The sequence below is a fragment of the Mycetomoellerius zeteki genome, unplaced genomic scaffold (assembly GCF_001594055.1).
Source record: "Mycetomoellerius zeteki isolate Tzet28-1 unplaced genomic scaffold, Tzet1.0 scaffold62, whole genome shotgun sequence".
In the NCBI taxonomy this organism is placed as follows: domain Eukaryota; kingdom Metazoa; phylum Arthropoda; class Insecta; order Hymenoptera; family Formicidae; genus Mycetomoellerius; species Mycetomoellerius zeteki.
This window is the reverse complement of record NW_017257632.1, coordinates 1,895,772-1,916,197: the sequence shown is the minus strand read 5'-3', so window position 1 is coordinate 1,916,197 and position 20,426 is coordinate 1,895,772. Positions and strand designations below refer to the sequence as shown.

Here is a 20,426-nt window from a genome sequence, read left to right as displayed (position 1 = left end):
TACCAAGAATTCTTTATTCATGACGTATTCGTCATATTTTTAATCGTTATACAATTAAAAAGTTAGATGATGTTTGTCTTGAAACGTAAAACTGTTCGTATAAGTTCTTGTAAGTTATAATTATCTCTTAATTAAAAGCAGATTGAAAGCAACTGTATTTTATTGATATTCTTTCATGTCTTATAATATCTTTATATTAAACTTTATGCTAATAGAGTTTTTTAATTAATCGATTAATTAATCGCGTTATACATAAATGCAACTTGTTCCATAAAAGCTGCATTTGTACATAATACGATTAATCTCAATCGATGAATTAAAGAACTCGTCTAACACTTCAGTAGAAATCTTTTTTTGAAAGAAGTAAAATGTTTCCTCTTGTAATGCATATTATTTTCTTAAAATTAATTTATGTTCTTTATTTTATATATTAAGAAGATATATATTAATATAATATTATCAATATGACTGATAATTTAGGAAAATGTAAAAGATAGGAATTTTTTTGTTTATTGTTTATCATAAAAAATTGCAATAAACATATACATTATTTTAAAATGTAACTATAATTTATTTCTAATTATAATAATTATATACAAAATATGTCATTAGTATTAAAATATATACAACATGGCCAAAAGTAGTTTATATGTAACAGATTAGAGAAACGCTCTCGAATGTGTTATTTTCAAAATTGATTTGTCATTCGCATAAATTCAAACATTTTAATACGAAGGGCAAAAGGAACCTTACAGATATTGCTATTCATCATTTATTAATATAGTAGAGCGCTTTTACTGTATATATGTACTTTATAACAGATTATTTCAACACGTCTAATCAATATATCTATGTACACTATAAATTGTTTATAAAAGTCTTATTCGTTGATCAACATACATGTGCAACGAGTGCATTATTAATTGTTAAATTGAATCACTTTTATATAATAATAATTTCCATTATTTTAATTCCGTCTGCTAAATTTTGAAAGCAATAAGACAAAGAGTAAATGGAATTATTTTTTGTAATTTTATATTAAAATTTTATATTATTTTTATATTAAAATTTTTAATCGTGTATTGAGACAATATTAAATTAAAACTTTCATATTTCTCTTTAAGTTATTAAGAATAAAAAATGCATTGTGCACAGAGTAGTACTCTCACATTAAGATAATAGGCCTGTTCTTTTTGGCTGAACTTTTGCACTAGTTCTTTCTTCCTTTTCTCGTCGGGAGGAAAGAAGAAGAAGCAAAATGAATTGGTGCAAAAATTCAGCCAAAAAGAACAAGCCAATATTATGACTTACAATATCTTAATGTAAATCAACTAATAATACAATGTTTGGATATTACTCCCAAAATTATTTTGTTCGCGTAAATATATTAATATTCATTGTATATAAATTATGGGTATTTTGTAAATAACTAAATATAGCGATGACGGCTTTGTTGTCAATATTTATTAAAAACAACAAAGTTAGCTCATACCTATTTCTCTTCGCGTCATATAAATTCATCAATTTATTGACAGTTTTAACGATTTCAAGTTTCAATGATAATCGATGTGAAATTTCCTTTTAGATTTTAACATCTCTCTGACGTCATTAATATTTACGTTCTCTATATGTAGACGCGTTATAAAATGACTAGTCTCTCATCCGTGAACGAGAAATACGCCGCGAAATTAATATTTTTGGTTTTTCGTTCGCTTCACACTACGTCCACAATCATGTGTAATACTAGAAAAATCCCGATACGATAAAATAGGAGAGTCATATTAACAGCTCTATTGCGTTTCTTAATCACGGATCTGACAGGAACTTGAAAACGTAGAAACGTTTACTGACATATTATAAATTCCTTCATGCTTGGAAAAACGAAGTTTATAGACAATGATATACATACCGAAGTATATCATTAACGCAAGCGTACTTATAAATATGCATGATGACTTCCATTATGTACATATACAATTACTGTGCTGTGTTAGGTGTTACGTAAATGTTTGGAAGACGAAGTATTTTTGGTTCCCTGTAGAAAACAACAAAATTATATCTGAGTGTATGTGAGCAAAAATAAAGTCTATCCTCGTTTTACTCTCTGAGATAGATATCCCGAACATTTTATTTAAATTATTGGACCATCATTCGTTTATCGATCGTCTTTCATTTTTCTTTATGATTCAAACGACATTAAGACAAAAAACCGAGCGGTGGTCGCTTAAAAATATTTCTATTTCGCCCATATTATCTATATCTGTATAAATTTGGCAGTAGATTAGGCATATATATTATCCGTATTTCTAATGCTACTTGATTCTCCTTCTTTATAAAAGATTCCTGTGCAGATATGTCATAAAAATGTAAAACTTTACAAATTTTTTAAAAATATCTGATCTCTTCAAAGTGTTAATGAATTCATCGAGTGATTCAGCATATGCCATCAAGATAATCGAATGCAAGTGCTCTCGTCTCACTTTTTCATCCCGTTCTCAACGCTTGCAGTCGAAGTCACTCCATTGAGCTCATCCTGGATTTGTTGAAGAGTCTTGCCTTTCGTTTCAGGCAGTAAAAATACCGTGTAAAGGACACTGACGAAACAGAATCCTGCGAACATCCAGAAGGACGCGTAATTGCCTAACGCTTTCTCCAAGTTACTAGAGAACTTGGTAAGGAGGAAGGCCAGGAACCAGCAGATGCAAACCGTTATACCGGAAGCCTTGGCCTTGACATTCGGGTCGAACATCTCGCCCATCACCGCCCATGGAAGAGGACCCCAGCCTATGCAGTATGTAGCGATGAAGATGACGAGCGAGACTATCGGCAACCAGGATATCTGTTCCACTACGTCATCCGCGTGCTGTGCTTCCTTCAAGTAGAAATATAAGCCCAGGGCACACTGCAAAACAAATGGTACACATGATAAGTACATAATAAAAGCGTGAGAACAAAATTTGTATGATAACAAATTCAATGCTGCTATATAGTATAAACATATTCGGTGTTTGAAAAATTCTTATCTATAGTGACGTTACAAGATTTTTTGGATGTTTCTGACAATTTTTACTATATTAATCTCCCAGAGTAAACAACTGCCTTCTAAATTTAAGTAGACTCTCAATGGCAAAACGAAAAAAGGAAACTCGTGTTTCAAAAATATCCTACACGATACAAAAATTATAATTTTCTTAATTCATTTCAGTCAGCGTGTTATCGTACACTCGTCTGCCTTCTATCGCAAATTATGTAATCAATGCACATACAGTCACGTGGAAGTCCTCGCGCTTTGTGTGCACTGAATCTGATACATTCCATCGTATTTCATCAGAATGCATAATGACGATCCGTATATATGTATAATAATGCTCAGCCTTCCTCTTTCCGAGGACATTGTATATCCTCGCGATTCATTGTTGTATTTCCTGTGCCGGACTTTACCGAGCGCGAGAACTTTACCGCGTTGCTGTATTTGATCTACAAAGAGGATTGTATAAACTCCAAATGGCGATAACAAGTAGCATCTCAATTCTCTGTGTCGGATAATTAAGTCGTTCGCCCCGAGAATTTACCTGAAGGCGAGATGCGTGATAAAAGAAGTTAAATACCACAAAGAGTATAATTATGCCGATCGTGATTATGGCATTAAATGAGATGAATTGAAACAAACATACATAGTAATATTCTGTTTTAATTCATCTCATTTAACGTCATAATTGATGATGTTTACAAAAACGTAGCCTTGTATATTTAATAAAATCCAAATGAGAAAACTGATAAAAATGACAATTTTGTTTCGTAATATTAATTTGTATCTGATTTAAAATTTAATTGCAGTTCATTTTCACTGATTAAATATGATTCAAAAGATAATTGTGTTTCTTGGAAGAAAATTTATCTTTATGCTTTTAATGATTCTAATCTAAATCCCTTGAGGTTCCTTTGAAATTTTAATCAACAACAAAATGCATGTCCATTCTAACAAACTCAAGTTCGTCATCGCAGAGCGACAAAATTACAATTCGTTCCATAAAACAGGAAGTAAACTTTACGGGAAACCGCGTCTATCGCTTCATGAATACGCTAATTTTGGACATGCTTTTCATGCAAATTTCCGAATCAATCTGGTGTTCATCAAAAGAGAGTAGTATGAAAATTTTATAAAAGTTTCAATGCAAGATTAAATATTTGGTCCCGCATCATTAATTCTTCATGAACTATCATGTCTTCAAACTAATTATAAGTGTATATGATTAGTAATAATTCTCAATTGCTACGTTTCATGAATGACTGCAACCGGTTTCTTAAAAACATGAGAATCGAAAAGATAAAACAAAAATGTATTATTTTATATAATAATTCTTGTGCCTGTATCTTCTAACTGAAATATTGTTAATCGTTGTGCTTATTTAAGAATGCGAAATTTTAACACTATTTTAATTGACTTCTACTATTAATTTTGATCCTTAATTAATGAAACAATATGTATCATCAAAGACAAGAAAAGATTTGATCTAGCTATTCAAAGTCTTTGTTAACCAGATCTGAAATCATCTTTGTTAATTCTCATAACTATTAATTATATTCCAGATTATATTTCAGATTTAAACAAATTTCTTTTTTTATTTATTTTTAAGACTATATTTTTTTTAATTCACAGTTGATTAATTTGAGGTCAAAGATCTGAAAATGGAAGCAATTACTCACCAAACTGACTGTCTCTCCGATGCCGGAGATGAGGAGAAGCAATCTTCTACCTGATCTATCGACTACTACGGGTGTCACTGCTGACGCTAATACCTGCACCACTCCAATGATAATGGGTGCTACATCTGTTGAGATGCTACCTCCAGCAGCAATGAAAATATTCTGCATATAGAACAGTACGACATTGATACCGGTAAACTGTTGAAAGGAAACTAAGGCACAAGTATGGCCCAGTGCTTTGAAGTTCGCCTTCACCTTGAACAGGTCTAAGATGCTAACTTCATTCTTGAAAGCCTCGTCAAGTATCACCTGAAAAATCGAAACCAAGACGAATTTATTAAACAATAAATATTAAAATTGAAGCACAACAATCTACGTAGAATGTTCTGAAATAATGAGATAATATAAAAAAGTTAAATTGTGTGTGTATTAAAAGAATTTCAGATAATGCTGAAGCAAATTTGACATCCATTTACAATCTGAGCCTCTATATTCCTCGGCTTTTAATGTTAATTTTTGCAATTATATTTTGCGACTGTTTCAACGTTCGAACAATAGCTTTAATGTATAGCTACAATGTATAGCTATGTATGATTGAAAGAACACCCGATTCTACAAGATTCTATTGTAGGAAGGAATATGTTGTTTGCAAGCCAGTCATAATTGTCCCTCACGATTGTGAAACATTGTCGTTTAGGATCAAGGAACGACCTTAGCCACAACCTCGTTTGTCTAAAGCGATCTGACGGACAATGTATACTCGGATATGTGTCTAGCAATGATTGAATACGTGCTTGTAACGGTGCATTCGCGATCACCTTGTCAGTCGAGCGATCAGAAAAAAAAATAAAGCCATAAACGATCACGAATCGAATTGGCATTTTTTATTAGAATAATATATGTATACTAACCGCATTATTTTCTCGATAGAGTTTTTCATAAAATTAAATATTCCAACGATTTGAATTTCTTGACAAAAAATTAATACAAAGTCAATTGAGATTCAAATTGATTCTCCTGACATTAAAAAATTTTTTAATTCTGGGATTTTTTTAAAGTAGACAATTTTATAAAAGAAAGTTATGTTTTGCACAATGGCTTACCTGTATTTCATCGGCCTCCTTCTGAACGGCCGCTTCGGATTTACTTCGGAGCTTCGCCAGACTTGCGATCGCTTCATCTTTGCGGCCCTGACCGAGGAGGAAGTATGGAGATTCCGGCATAAAAATAAAGCAGATGAAGAATATTATCGGTACGATGGCACAGAGAATCCAAAAGACTGTGTAACTAACAAACGGCCCAATAGCGTAGGAATATAAAAAACCGAACGTGATAAAGAGCTGAAGAAAAGAGCCCAATGCTCCCCTGATAGACACCTGAAAAGTTACATAAATTCGTTATTATATGTATAATGACCAATTTAATTATTAAAAATTAAAATGAGACTAATGAGAGTTAAAGCGCGGTGATATGAACATTAATTAATTTGTGTACAAATGTTTTATTCATATTACTTGGTTAAGTGTCTGATTTCGCTTTCCAAACCCATTGCATTTTATAGAATATCGATAAACTTCTCATCGTTTTTCGTTTTATACTGACAAACATGTGTTAATGATACAACGCATCAAAAACATAACTGAGAGGAGATATTTATTTCTAGTTCTCTGAGAACGTTTGACCTTTTAATTGTTGTTAGATAGTTCAGAGAGCGGAGTTGAAATGTTCAACCAAGTAATTAGAATAAAGAACATTTTTACATAAATTAATTAGCGCTCCAATTACACCGCGCTCTAACTCTCATTGGTTCACGCTTTAATTTTTAATAATTTCGAAAGTCTTTCAGAATTTTACTTAATTTAAATTTAAATTGTTTAACTAATTTAAATTTTACTTTTTTAATATTATTTTTAACAAATAAAGTGTTTAAATAATTTTTTTCTTCTAGTTATTTATTCTAGTTATATATTCATATATTCTGAGAAGTAGGATAAATTTTTAATATCAGCAAAAAGTGCCATAATGATATAAAAATTTACACAAAATGCAAAAATAGAAAACTATGTATAAGTAATTGTACTACTTATATGTACATATTGTATATATATATATATATATATGTAAAAATGAATTTTACCTCGGCAATTTCGCCATTATATATAGGGACGATCGTGAATACGATAGACAGAGCCAATCCAAATATTAATCGAGCAACATAAAGCTGAGCAATGTGACCCGCAGAGGCGACAAGTATCCATCCAATTAAATACGGCACCACGCAAGATAGTAACGCTCGTTTGGGGCCCAATCTATAGAAATATCGATGGAAAAAGTTAGTTCTCGTTGTCTTTGATTCAGCTCTATTAAATATTTGAATTTGATACACGCTTTTGATGTTTTCCATCAAGCGACACAGTGTGACACAGTAATCATATCATCTTCGTTTAACATTAGCAAACAACAAGATTGTAATGATTCACTGTGTTACACTGTGTCATCTGCGTCTCTTGCTGGAAGGCACCCTTTATCTCTTTCACGAAGATTGGCTCTCTTCTCTAGTTTCCAACTTATCGTCTCGAGAAGTAGAACGTAGTTACATAAATTGCTTATATATTGCAAAATTATTTGTGCGATCGAATGACTAATTTATATTTGAGAGTAAAAAAAATTTACCTCAAGTAAAAATCTAGTCATGTGAGACAAATATGGCGGCAATTTGATTCTGTATTGCAAAATATATAGGATTCCATAAGCTTTACGTGATCCATCCTATATACTATACAATATCTAACAATTGCCGTCATATTTTCTTGTGAAAAATTGTATACTATATGACCAGACTTTTAGTAAGAGTCTCTAATTTATATTATAGATAATACCTTTCTCCGAGGTATCCCGCCACGAAGCTGCCGACAATAGGACTGAGGGCCATCAGAGATCCTATCCAGGAACTCTGTTCGCTGCTGATCCGCGATTCCAAAGGTCCGCCATCTTTCTCCAAGTTAGGAAGAACTGGACTTGTCCATCCCATCGTCGCACCAGTCGCGACGACGGATAGACTAGCTGTAATTATGCAAAATTCCAAGATATATATGCAAATGAAAAATAAACAAGTACAGGAATATTCGCGTAACTTTTTCGCACGCTCAATGTTAATTCCTTGAATGTTTAACGATGACTTTATAATTGAGCGCCTTTTAATCTACAGCTTTTGAAAGGTAACATCTTCTGATCGCTATTTTATCGCTTTAATGAGACTTAATAAAATGTTCATCAACCCACAAATGGATTTCTATTACACCGTAGATAAATGAAAATTTTTTTTATTTTTTTGTTAACAATTGTTAAACAAAAAAATTAAAAAAAATTTTTTTTCTTCACAAAATTGAAGTATTCTTGAAACCGTACAACTTTTGTTTAAAAAATTTTTTTCTATCTTTTATACTTCCAACGGTATTCAGCTCGAAATAGAAATACCGTTTTTTTTTCAAAGGGGTATTTCACCCCTTAAACATGAGTTAGCGCACATATAAAAAAATACGTGTCTCTTAGATTTTCGTCTTTAACAACATATTTCATAGAGAATCAAATCGGTTCCGGACAGTTGTGAAACTTCCCTTGTAAGTCAAATTCTAGAAGAAGTATAATAAATCATTTCTTTTATTATATTTCTCTTATTAGTAAATCATTTTTTTTATTATAATTGTATAAAAATAGAGTTGTAACATGTGATTGAATATCGAAATTTTACGTATTTTATTTAGACAGTTATTCGCAAAAATTTTGTGACACATATGTTTTATCTACATCTTTTCCTTTTTACAAATTCAAAAGTTATTTAAATGTTTAATTATTAAAGTTGAAAATTTTGTTTTGTCAGAGAAAAAACACTATCTTAAGAAGATATATTTATCTGTTTTGTACAAAATCTTATCACCAACCAAAAATTGACTTTCCGAGGATGTTTTTGTCTCGAGATTACCAATTCAATCGTGCTAACGCTCGAAATAACTTGTAGGTAATACTCCACTGATGAAACTCGAGTCAAAGCGTGCTTTGAAGGCTTTTCCGGTGATAAAGAGGTTTACATAATTGCGTATTTCAGATAATGCGGTGAGATTAAAGGCCCGCTATGCTTCCGGTTTTACGGAGCGATTGGTACGGAGCGTTCGAAGCTTACAAAGCAGAGATTTAAACTGCAACGCAGCAGAGGATATCCAGCAACAGACTGTTGCAAGTGAATTTAATATACGTTTGCAAGGTTCAGGTAAAAAAAAATTTTTCAATTCATTATAAAATCGGCGATTATAAGTAATAATTTTTTTATTATATATTGAACAAATAAGGAGCATTTATATTCGTATTATTATAAAAAAAATTCGTACTTATAATCAGTATATCATTATTTAATAATATTTTGTCTCTTTTTTATTAAACGAGAAGTTCTCATTTATGCTTCACATTACAAATGTAAAAAAGATGGCGCATCTATATATATGTATTTCGTGTATTTATATAGAAGAAGAAAACTTTGTGCTTACAATTGGCGTCATCGACCGATAATAATTTTATGTTAATGAGTAGGGAATCTTAATTTATATTGCGTGTCACGAATATAGGAAAAGATGATTTTGTGTCTCGGTGCATAAGCATAAATTAAATTACACGCTGATTTGTCACTTCATTACAAATAGTCTAGGCAGAACCGCAGAAAAATCAACCAAGCGGTTATTATAATGATATATACCGCGGTATTATCGCAATTTACGTATTTCACTTACGTAATTTCTCGACGTAATGCGTCACGATTGCGTCGTCGATTGCGCGTCATGGTATTGAACTAGTATAAATGTGTATCGTAAGAACCGCACGTGCACTTGACATCGAAAAGATGCAATCTCGATAGTATGGTCATAACATAACGTTAAATTTTTCATTATCGGCACAAACAAAGGATTGCACTTTGCATTTTTATGAAGAAAGAGATAGCTTTGACAACAATGAAGTCACGCAGAAAGCAGCGAATGTGCGCGCAAGCTCTATTTTATTGAATTTCATTAGCGTTGCTTTTATCTGCTATTGGAAATTGTTATGAAATACTATAAATATAATATTTAATGAATACGCGATTAGTCAAGCATTTAAATTGCGATATTACCAGGCGATCACTAATGATATACGAAATTAGAAAAAAAAAGAGTTGCATAAAAGGAAAATAATAATATTGTATAACTGCAAACAAAATTTGTGTAATTATTTGTATAATAATAATGAATTAATTAACCTGCAGTTATATCAATTCCAAATTGTTAATTACCGAGATATTCGTTTGCAAGCAAAAATATTATCTTTGAAACCGTAAATTATCTTCAATGAGTATTGTTTTTCCTCAAACAATTTGACGTGAAACGTCCTAGTTATAATTTAAAATTTAGACATATGCATGTCTGAAACGTCTTAATACAAAGATGTCATAAATCGAGATGTCTTAGTTATAAAGCCGTCTTTCTGACAAACTTTACAAGTGGTTTTAAGAATTTTAAGCTAGACATCCTGTAAAACAATCGATATTCTCTGAGGAGAGCACAATCAATTTGCTTGCGTATCAAAAAGAGTCAACGTCCTTTTTTGATAAGCAAATAAAACACAAGGCAAATAGAGTTCACACTCATGGTCCTAATCGTTATCGTTGGGTGGGGCTATCACCTCTCCGTTTCCTCTTGATTTCTTTGTACGCGATAATATGTGATTGTCATGTACTTTACTAATTACTAATTTTATTGAATTTAGTAAATTATCTTTTCATTGACCGCCTGACACGAGGTGATAGCGATTATCGATTACAACGCAATAAATCCGTGCCAAGTAATCCGTGAATATACAGATCCAAATATGTAGGTAGGCGTTCATCAATTCGCGTTGTCAAATACGATCGCGTTACGAGATAGACAGAAAGGTCGTTTGACACGTGATGTCTCGTTTTCGATGAAAAATTTCCACATTGATAATCATTTTTCCATAACTGATATTTCCATAACATGATCCATCGATCACACCATGCACTTGCCGAATGATTTGACATTCCTCTTATCATTTAACAAACCACGATAAAATTTATCTTATAATTTTAAATCATGTTATAAATCTATATATAGTTATAGCGGAATTTATAGGTTTAATTACCTACTCTATCTTCTTCCAAACAGAAATTTAAATATCAGATAATTAAAGTTGCTATTTAAAATATATAAATAACGGCTTTCAACTTTCAACAAAGTTTTTAATAAACAATTAAAAATTATACATATATTAGTAGTGATTATTTATGGAAATAATATACAATAGGTGAGTCAATAAGTAATCTTAATTTCACCCTAAAAAATCAAGATAATGCATATTAAGATCATCTTATTGACTCACCTATGTATAATTCGATTATATAATATACATATATTCATAAATTTTAAATAACATAATCAGTATTAAATGATATTCCATATTAACATATTTTTATTGAAACAACAAGCAATCTCGTTCATATATTATATCGTTCTGGTTATGAAATAATTTCTTTGTCACTCTTCAAATAGAGATTTAAAATTTTTTTACTTTGAATAAAAATTGAATATTTTTAGACAAGTTTTCACAATTAAATAAAAATTAAATATTTTTAGATGAGTTGGCATAATCTAGTGAGACTTCCAAACAAAAACGCCGATATCAAAGACGTGCTACTGAAAACACAAGAATCGATGTATCTTTGCCCCTGAATAAGATATCGTAGTCGATGCCGATAGTGCATCAAGTAGTCAGAGTTCGACGATGATCCATCATTAATTGACTGGCACATAATCCTTCTTAATTTTCTTAATTTTTATTTGTCGACTCCTTGAAGCTGCATAGAACAGTCTTTTTTTACGAATTTTAACATGACAATTTACCTCTTTGTTTACGCGTTCACGCATATGACATGGTACAGCTGGCGCTGGATTATCACGGGACAGAAATACGCGAAATGGGCAACAAAATGGCCTGGGTGAACGATAAAAATCGATAAGCAACGAAGCGCAGTTAAATACGCTTACGAAACGCTGCACGATACATCATAAATTGTAGAGTGAAAGTCGGGCGTCGATTAAGTATCAAAAAATTACACCTCGAAATATGAGAGATTGTTAAAAATACTTGTTTATAAATTTATTAATCTTGAACAAATTAAGACATTTAATTTAAACCATTAGAAAATTTAATTTATTAACACTTTTAAACATTTATAGTATAAAAGTCAATTTAAAGTGACTCTCAAAGAGTTATGAAATATCTGTTTCCATTTTGACGGATTATATTATGTTATCATATAACATTTTGAAATACTGGAAGAGATAATATTATATATATATATATATAACTTTGTTATTGTATAAAACATTTAAATTTAAAATTTAACAATTACATTTGTTAAAGTGTTGTTCAATCGATTCTATAATAAAGTCAAAATTATGAAATATATTTATTATTTAAGACATTATTTATAAAAATTTGACGACACTGCCCTCCACAAAAATAAATTTTAAAAATTAGTTTTCTTTAAAAAGTATAGTATTTAAAATATATGGTTATAAAATTATATACCCTGGCGAAAAAATTTTTACGAAAAAGTACAGAAAAACTAAATAGATTGAAACAAGTTAGTAATTTTTAGTTTTTCGTAAATATTCGTAGTGGAACGTAAAATGAGATTTGTTTATCTTAAAAATTCTTAGTTTTTCATAGATATTTGTAGCGGAACATAGAGTGACATTATTTGTTTTGTGATACAAGATAGGAAAAAATGTTCTGTAAAAACTCGTAATACAACGTCAAAAGACGTATACAAAAAGGATGGAGGATTTCTTGCTTTTTCAAACAAACAACGCTATTCTACGTCCCATTACGAATATCTACGAAAAAGAATTTCTAAGATCTTGTCTCAATCTATGTAGTTTTTCATAAAAATTTCTTCGCCAAGGTATTTACAAAAAAAATCACAGAATGAATGCAAATGTATATACATACACATAACTTCTTGCGCATATAGGCTGCTCAGTACTAAAAATTTATAGTATAATACGTATAATATAAACTATAGATTAGCAGTAGAGCTGCGACTTATCGATTATTTTTATATTGAAAACTTCGAAAAAGGTCATCATCAGTTAGTTTAGGGAGTTATATTAACAAAATCCCTCTGCTATCATTTAACTTTACATAACTCGAATGTGGATTGCAGTTAACAGAAAATATAATCACATTCTTATACAATAAAAGCAAGCCTCTTCCCATCGCCGAACAATATCGCGACAATAAATCGCCTAATGAATTACAGTAATGGAACGTGTGACGAAATACGATTACGTTTTAAAAGATTAGCGCATGTTTGCACAGCTCGATATAAAAAAAGTCTGGACATCATCGCGTATATTTTCATGCGTGATGTAAATATATTGTCATCATCATACGTTGCAAAATCGTATTGACGTTACACCACGATCAATCAACAAACATTGTGATGTCCGCGCGATGAAATATTGAACTGTATCGGACACATATATAAAATTACAATAAATTAAAAATGAGGGCAACCGCAATAGGATAGGATAACGTAATCGATAGTTAACGACGAGAGCACGAGAGAGGCGTTACCGTGGATAACAATATTCGGAAAAATCTCGGTTGAAAATATAAAAATATCACACGACAATGAAATATCTATCACGTAGCTGTCAATACCGTAAAATAGTGAAGCTGCATTTTTACATATCTCGTCATCGAAGACTGATAAAGATAAATAATTGGATAAACAACTCGTCGCAAAAGATACAGAATGAATCATAAAATTCTATTCTGGATATATGGAAAAACACGCGAATCATTTTGGACAACATTGCCAAAAGTGTAAACTCTCTCTCTCTCTCTCTCTCTCTCTCTCTCTCTCTCTCTTACGGAATTCTTTTTTATGAATATCAAACTCATTTCATCTTAATCGACATTTAAACGAGAACCTGCTCGAATTCACTTAACGTATATTAAAAATGGTTTTAATTTGTTTGTCGTCCACATAGTCAAGAGATAATAAAATTTTATTTTTCAAATTAATTCCAGTTAATCTTAAAATTACATCTTATCAAAGAAATTGTATGAAGTTTATTAAACAAGATTGATATATTAGACTTTTAAAAGTGATAGGTACGAATTAAGATGTGTTATCATATATCTCTTATGATACTGTCACATCGAGATTAACCTACATTATTCATACAGTTCTACATTAAAACTTTTACTTATTATGGAATAAATTAATTTAAAATCTTCAAAAGTGAAGGCTGACGAATGCATTTTTATATGCAAAATCCCCAATACAGAAATTCCAATGAATATTTAAGCGACTTTTACTTTCACAAGAATCGAACTTATTCGAACTGACTGAAAATTAAACCGGCTTTTGTCAAGCAATTTAGGCTGTGTTCCAAATTTACTGCCAGCACGGAAAATGCTACAGTTTACGTGACATGCACTATAGATTTTCAGTACTGGAAGTCAATTTTGGAACATAGCCTTAATAAATGCCTTGCATCAGATGCTCATTCGTTGAATAGATAATACGATATATGTTGCAGTTGCAATATATCTAACATACATTTTAGTACAATATTACGTGCAGCACATGACCATGAAGTACATACTTCGGTTTTTTGTCACGGAAACTTTGACATCACGAGGACAAGTCGATACTACTGTCCGGTTATCATGCTAGTCCACGTTTATAATGAAAATAGTGAAATCAAATCCGTTGGTTTCCGCATATATAAATAATTGGTGGTTAAGTTGCGGGGATTACCGTTTCTCTTCCCCGTTCAAGGATTCTCGCTCTCACGCTGCTCTCGCGATTTCTGATTTCGCGCGAATTGCTGAGTTAATCAGAGCTGATCTGAATTTTTATATACCCGCTGTATATGCACAGAGATTTACTTAAATATAATTCAACTCTACGTGATTCTTCCCGAGTGCGCGATTAATCGTGGAAAAAGAGTTCAAACGTGGATTCTTCTTATTTAATACAATAAGGAAGTATTTAATTTTATTCCTTTTTATTAATCCCATGGAGAGAAAAATGTAAATATGCATTAGAATTATAGTAAATTTTATGGAATTGACAAGTCCATATAGGGACAGGTGTCGTGTGTAAAATTTACTTTAATTTTCTGGTAAATGAATGATCGTCGTATAGCCATACTAAGATACTTTTTACATTTCGTAAAATAAATTATTACACATCTTAATAAAATTTAATTTATGGATGAGTATTTATTACCTTATCACTGATAAAATCTTACTGCATAGTAAAAAGTACAATGTATAAAGTCCTGAGAGTTGTTTATGCTTACAGTCTTGAGAATAGTATGATTTATTTTACTGTAAATAATAATTACTTGAATGGATTTACTATAATTTAATGTAATGTACCTTTTATTTTATATCTCCGATATTTTTACCTTCAGGCAAGTAAAGCTTAAAGCATAAATTCGGTAAAAATAAACAGAATATATTTATTAGCCTTGTAAGGTAAAAATTACTCAACCATTTTACTCCGGTTTTGGTAAAGAACTCACATCGTTAGGGAATCGAACTCTGATTTCCATCTAGAATCAGATTGCTCTCAATCTAACCGATGATCATTATTGAACAATTGCGGGTTCGCCGCTAGTCTCATTACGAATTCGATTGACTTGCACCGTAAGAGAGACCCTCCCATTCAACTCGAGATTCTCACTTCGAGGTCTCGTTTGACCGGCTACCGCTTGCACCGGTAATGAGGAAGTAGTTTAAACTGATTGCGATCTTTGTCGGTTAAGATTGAATTCGGTCGAGCGCCGGATGTGAATCGTTTAATATTCCCGTCATCCAAGTACGCGAAGGACTCGGTAAACATGAATCGTAGCACGTAGCGCATCGTTCTTTCTCCGAGTGGGTTTTCGATGCTAATACCTCAAATTTGAGCTAATCTTGACTCGGTCAACCGAAATTATCGAGCCGAATAATTATCTTGGTTTCTTCTTTCTCGCCGCGTTAAAATCGTATTGTGTGAACTTAATAGCGATGAGATACACTTATTTTCCTGCTAAATCACGATTCTTTGATTCTCATCATTTATACGTTTTTTTCCTGCTAAATTGCGAACTTCGATTCTCATAATTTATACGTTAGGGAAAAAACATTTCAAAAGCATCGTAATGGAATTTTTTTATTTTTGTAATGAGCTCTTATTTCTTTCCTTTAAGGAAAATGATTTTAAAAAGAAAAATGACAGAATAAAGTTTATAATAAGTACTTACTAAATAATAAAAATTCCCTTGAGTAAATTTATCTCTCTTTGTTATTTTATCAAGCTATGAAGATTCACGTTATTTTCTTTCATTATTGATTATGACTATCGTGTTTATTGTTAATTTTTGAAATGGAAATTGAATTATTGGAATTACAATAAATACTCGTATTATATTATGATAACGTTTGTATAATATTTGACCACATTCATTCATCTGAAATAATATTTCCATTATCATTATATTATATTATCACATTATTGTCTACTTTCATAAAATTTTGATAAAGTAACACCATTAGTAATATCTTCGTGATGCCCCTACAAAATTATGTATAACTTGAACAATAGTTAAGATTGAACAATTCTGCTTCACGTTCTTGCTTCACGTCTTTGACTAGTTTTAATAAATTATTTGCTGCTATCAAGAGAACAAAATTAGAAATATTTTATTATTTATGGCTAAAATAAAAGGGCGGAAAATACTCTTATAAAAAAATACACCCAATTAGGTATTGGCGATCCGAAATGACATTCAAATTAAATGTTAATTTCCAAATAAACTTCGAAATTAGATTATTAACATTCAATTTGAGCGTTATTTCGGACCTTCATTATTTAATTGAATATATATTTTTGTAAAGATATACATATAAGAATAATTTCGAAAAATTCTCACGGACACTGAGGGTCGCGTCACGCACGTGCAAAGTGCAGTCGCACCGTGCTCCACACGTGGTGAGAGCGGGCGGCCTCTTCATGTATCATGCCTCTTCATTTTCTTCAATTAATGTCACACGCATGAAAAGAGTAAATGCACTAGCAAGAAGCAAATAGTATGATTTATTGTCCCATTATCCAATCTGCTCGTTTCAAATCCTCTGAACTGAACTATGTCGATGAATGTATAACGTAATTTAATTCTTCTTTTACAGGAGAATTAAAAAACAATACCGCGTAAAAAGAATGAAATCAAATCTTATATTATACAAATATATTTCAATCTAGCTTTTAACCTTTCTTAAGTTTCGAAAATACAGAAATGAAATATGACGAAGCCGACGCGAAGAACAAATTCTTCCCCAAACGTCGAGTCGATCGATCGGGTTGTGTGTAACACGAGGATGATTTATCTTAACACAACCATAAGTTCATCACTATTCAGTACAAGTAGAAATAATACGTTTTTAAATAAATTGATTAAATAAATACATGATTTAAAAAATTAATCCATCAAGCACCTCACCTTCAAAAAATAATTTAGAAAGTCTTTCTAATTTTTACAATCAAATTTTTTAAAGTTAATTTGTTTTGAAGAAATGTATGAGAAAATTAATTTCAAGTAACCCAAAACTTTCATGAAAAAAAAAACAGTGTTCCAATAATTAATTGATTTTTTAATTAATTAAATGTTTCTCCCTCTTTGGTATTTAACCTTTTATTTATAGAGAGACGGGGACTTACCCGCTGCAGCAGCCAGGAACTGGACATATTTGGAACCCTCCTCCGTCATGTCTTCGGGACCACTATGACCGTTGGTGCGTAATGACGTGCTCCGTATGTCCAATTCCACTGATTCTCTGACTGGGGGTGTATCATTCACCGTCGAAAGGGAACTCACTGGTACAGGGCTGTAGGCATAGTCTTTATAAGAGCGCCCCTCTATTTCCTCATTGCCGCGAGTGGGGGTCATTTTCTCGATCTCTCTTTCTCGCTCGACTTCCTCTGATCCGTCTCCCACTCTTTTCTTTTGCTGTTCCTCGCGAGGCGCGATCTCGATCGCGGGTCGATCGCGGTCGTTGCGGCGATACGTCTCGAGACCTAGACCCTGAAACGAGGCGCCTTGATCAAGGTCGCGCGGCATCGCCACACGCAGAATGGTGTCCACAAGAATCAATTCCATCGAAAGGGACCCTTGTCGAGAGAAGCATCGAGTAGGAGAACGAGATGATAGAGGAAAATTTTCAAATTGTTATTTGAGATCTCATCAAAATCCAATTCATATGATTTTGATAAAATGTTTGTGGAAGAAGAATTTTTACTTTAGAATGATAGATGAGATAACGTATCTTTTCCGATTCACATATATATTTGCGATATCTTCTTTGTATCAAGAAAAGAGATTCAGCTTTACAATAAGAAAATGATAGCACAAAAAAAAGCGGTAAAATTAAATTTATAGTTATATATACTTCCGTTTTGTAGAAAAAGAAAGAGAATGCAAAATTCGTCTATTAAGTCTAATTCGAATGCAGTTCCAGAGAATTTCTGTAGAAAAAGCTGCAAATACTACACGATAAATGCGCCCAATTATATCTTTCAATTTGCGTAAGCATCAAAATAAATGAAGACATTTATCTGACAATGAAGAAATAATTTGCCCCTAGATATCATCTTTCATGCTCACAAAAAATACTTTTAATATCAAATCTCCAAACTCTTTAAAGTATAGGTACGAGGATCTTTTCACCAAATTTTATGTGAGTTTCAATACGAAAAAAACCGCAAACCGTGCCAGTAAAATCTACTCTTCGTAATATACCACTCCAATTCGAAGATAATTCTCCTATCACCGGTGCTCTCCCTAATATAAGCCGAGGGAAAATCGATAGCGCGCTGTATCAAACGCGTTGTAATAATGTTAATGCAAGCGAGTGGCGCGATTGATTAAACCACGAAACAGAATCAATCGCAATGAAGCTTCGAGCCTGGACTTTTCAGTCCGTGTTTTGTGGCATTCTACTGGACTGATTAATGTACCCGTATTTCGGACGTCAGTCTCATGCTGTGAACACCCTGTGTAATGAGTCGACCGGTATTTGTCAAGAACGCCGATAAATCTCTTTTTTTTCTTTGCTTTTTTTCTTTCTCTCGCACGGAATGCGAAGAAACGGAACGTCGTATATAATATTTCTTTCCACTGATTAAATTACGCGTGGAACAAAGTAATTCGAAGAAGTTATTTTACGGCTAACTCGGCCTGCTTGTATCAACGGAAAAATCAATAATATCCAGGACGAGATTTACTCCGGATCCTACGTCGTCGACCCGTAACCGATAACCACGTTACGCACATGCGTGCCGTGTCCCGATTGCGAGTTGACGACGGTAGGTTCGCGCAGATACAAACGATCGTGTTGCTTGTAAAGAGAGAAAATAATATAACGAAAATTCAATTTCACGCGATAGAATACGTTCCGTAAATCACGCTTGGCGAAGGAGTGTCCTTTCAGTTTTAAATGCAATTACGTTACGCGCTTATTGGTGTAAAACTTCGAGGAAATAGAAGGACAACAGTTGCACCGCTTCGGTTAAAACTTCGAACGAAGATAAATAACTTATGAAATAAATGGTTTACAAAGCATAATCTGATTTACGAAGCTGATTATAATCAAATGAAGATATATAGATACATTGATCAATATCTTTACAGAAATCTAGCTAATACTAGCCAATTTAATACTGGCCAATTTATTGCTGAAAGACAGTAATTGATTACTTATTTAAAGCTAAAAACACTAGACAACAGTCCTTTTAATTATATTTAAAATAAGTAATTAATTATTGTGTTTTGATATCAAATTGGCCAATATTAGATTTTTGTATATAAAAATATAATAAATCTCAATGTGTTAATGTTCGTACAATTAGTTTTAGTAAAAGATCCTTACAAACTCGATGAACTCGGTGCACTTTAGTGTCAGTTATCCCTTTCGCGAACAATCATGGATTAGAATGTCCGCAGAACAATTAATTCAAGCGGATAAATATTATCACGACGACAAAAAATTCGGTTCTTCACACTTATTTGATTGCTTTCATCGGGAGGATCGATAATTGTTTTCCCCCGCCACAGTTTTTCACGCGCGACGAAAAAGAAATCACGTATCGATGAGATCAAATTGCTATTTATTGTTTATCAATGATAATCGCAATAGCTTCACGCGCGATTTGAAACAATGATAGTCGCGATTAATCTCACGGTGACCGGATGAGTATGTATCGGAGGGAAAATTGTGCTAACTTTCAATTGGTAGTAGTTAGGAGTACAATAGAAGTTAAAAGAACGGACTTACCGATATCGCACACGCACTGTCGTTAAAATGATCTTTTCGTTAAGTGAGAGCCGTGTTATAAATCTCCGATTATTTTCTTACGTAACAACGATAAATTATCGGAAATCTATATCGCTGCCAATGAATCGTACCTTGTATCGATGATGTGTTGATTGTTTGATATCTTTGTCACCTTACTGGTAGCTCTTGATAACGATAAACAAGTTAAACTATATAGCGGCGCCTCAATAACAATTACACGTAAATTAGTCATAAAATATATAGATCCACTGACGTTAGCG

General features: G+C 32.2%; 1 protein-coding gene across 4 annotated transcripts; it reads right to left on the bottom strand.

The window, feature by feature from the left end:
• Nucleotides 1-1,629: 1,629 nt before the first annotated feature.
• LOC108728619 (solute carrier family 2, facilitated glucose transporter member 8) lies at nucleotides 1,630-20,213 on the bottom strand. Of its 4 annotated transcripts, none has more exons than XM_018457283.1 (7): nucleotides 20,146-20,213; nucleotides 17,534-17,897; nucleotides 7,587-7,770; nucleotides 6,845-7,016; nucleotides 5,811-6,083; nucleotides 4,708-5,016; nucleotides 1,630-2,902 (listed from the first exon to the last, which is right to left on the bottom strand). In XM_018457283.1, exons 2-7 carry the CDS (start codon nucleotides 17,760-17,762, stop codon nucleotides 2,477-2,479), a joined length of 1,593 nt encoding a protein of 530 aa, XP_018312785.1. In that variant the 5' UTR covers nucleotides 17,763-17,897; nucleotides 20,146-20,213; the 3' UTR covers nucleotides 1,630-2,476. The 4 variants fall into 4 exon arrangements, with proteins under 4 accessions (XP_018312785.1, XP_018312783.1, XP_018312784.1 ...); XM_018457281.1 differs by having other exon boundaries at nucleotides 17,534-17,983; nucleotides 20,146-20,161; XM_018457282.1 differs by lacking the exon at nucleotides 20,146-20,213 and adding an exon at nucleotides 19,741-20,107 and having other exon boundaries at nucleotides 17,534-17,983.
• Nucleotides 20,214-20,426: the final 213 nt, after the last annotated feature.

Coding starts and splice junctions, on each gene's coding strand:
- LOC108728619 (XM_018457281.1), bottom strand. CDS start 17,972: ATGGAATTGATTCTTGTGGACACCATTCTGCGTGTGGCGATGCCGCGC. Junction 5,017..5,810: donor AGGAGGCCGATGAAATACAG/GTAAGCCATTGT, acceptor TCGATTTTTCAG/GTGATACTTGACGAGGCTTT. Junction 2,903..4,707: donor TCGGAGAGACAGTCAGTTTG/GTGAGTAATTGC, acceptor TTTGTTTTGCAG/TGTGCCCTGGGCTTATATTT.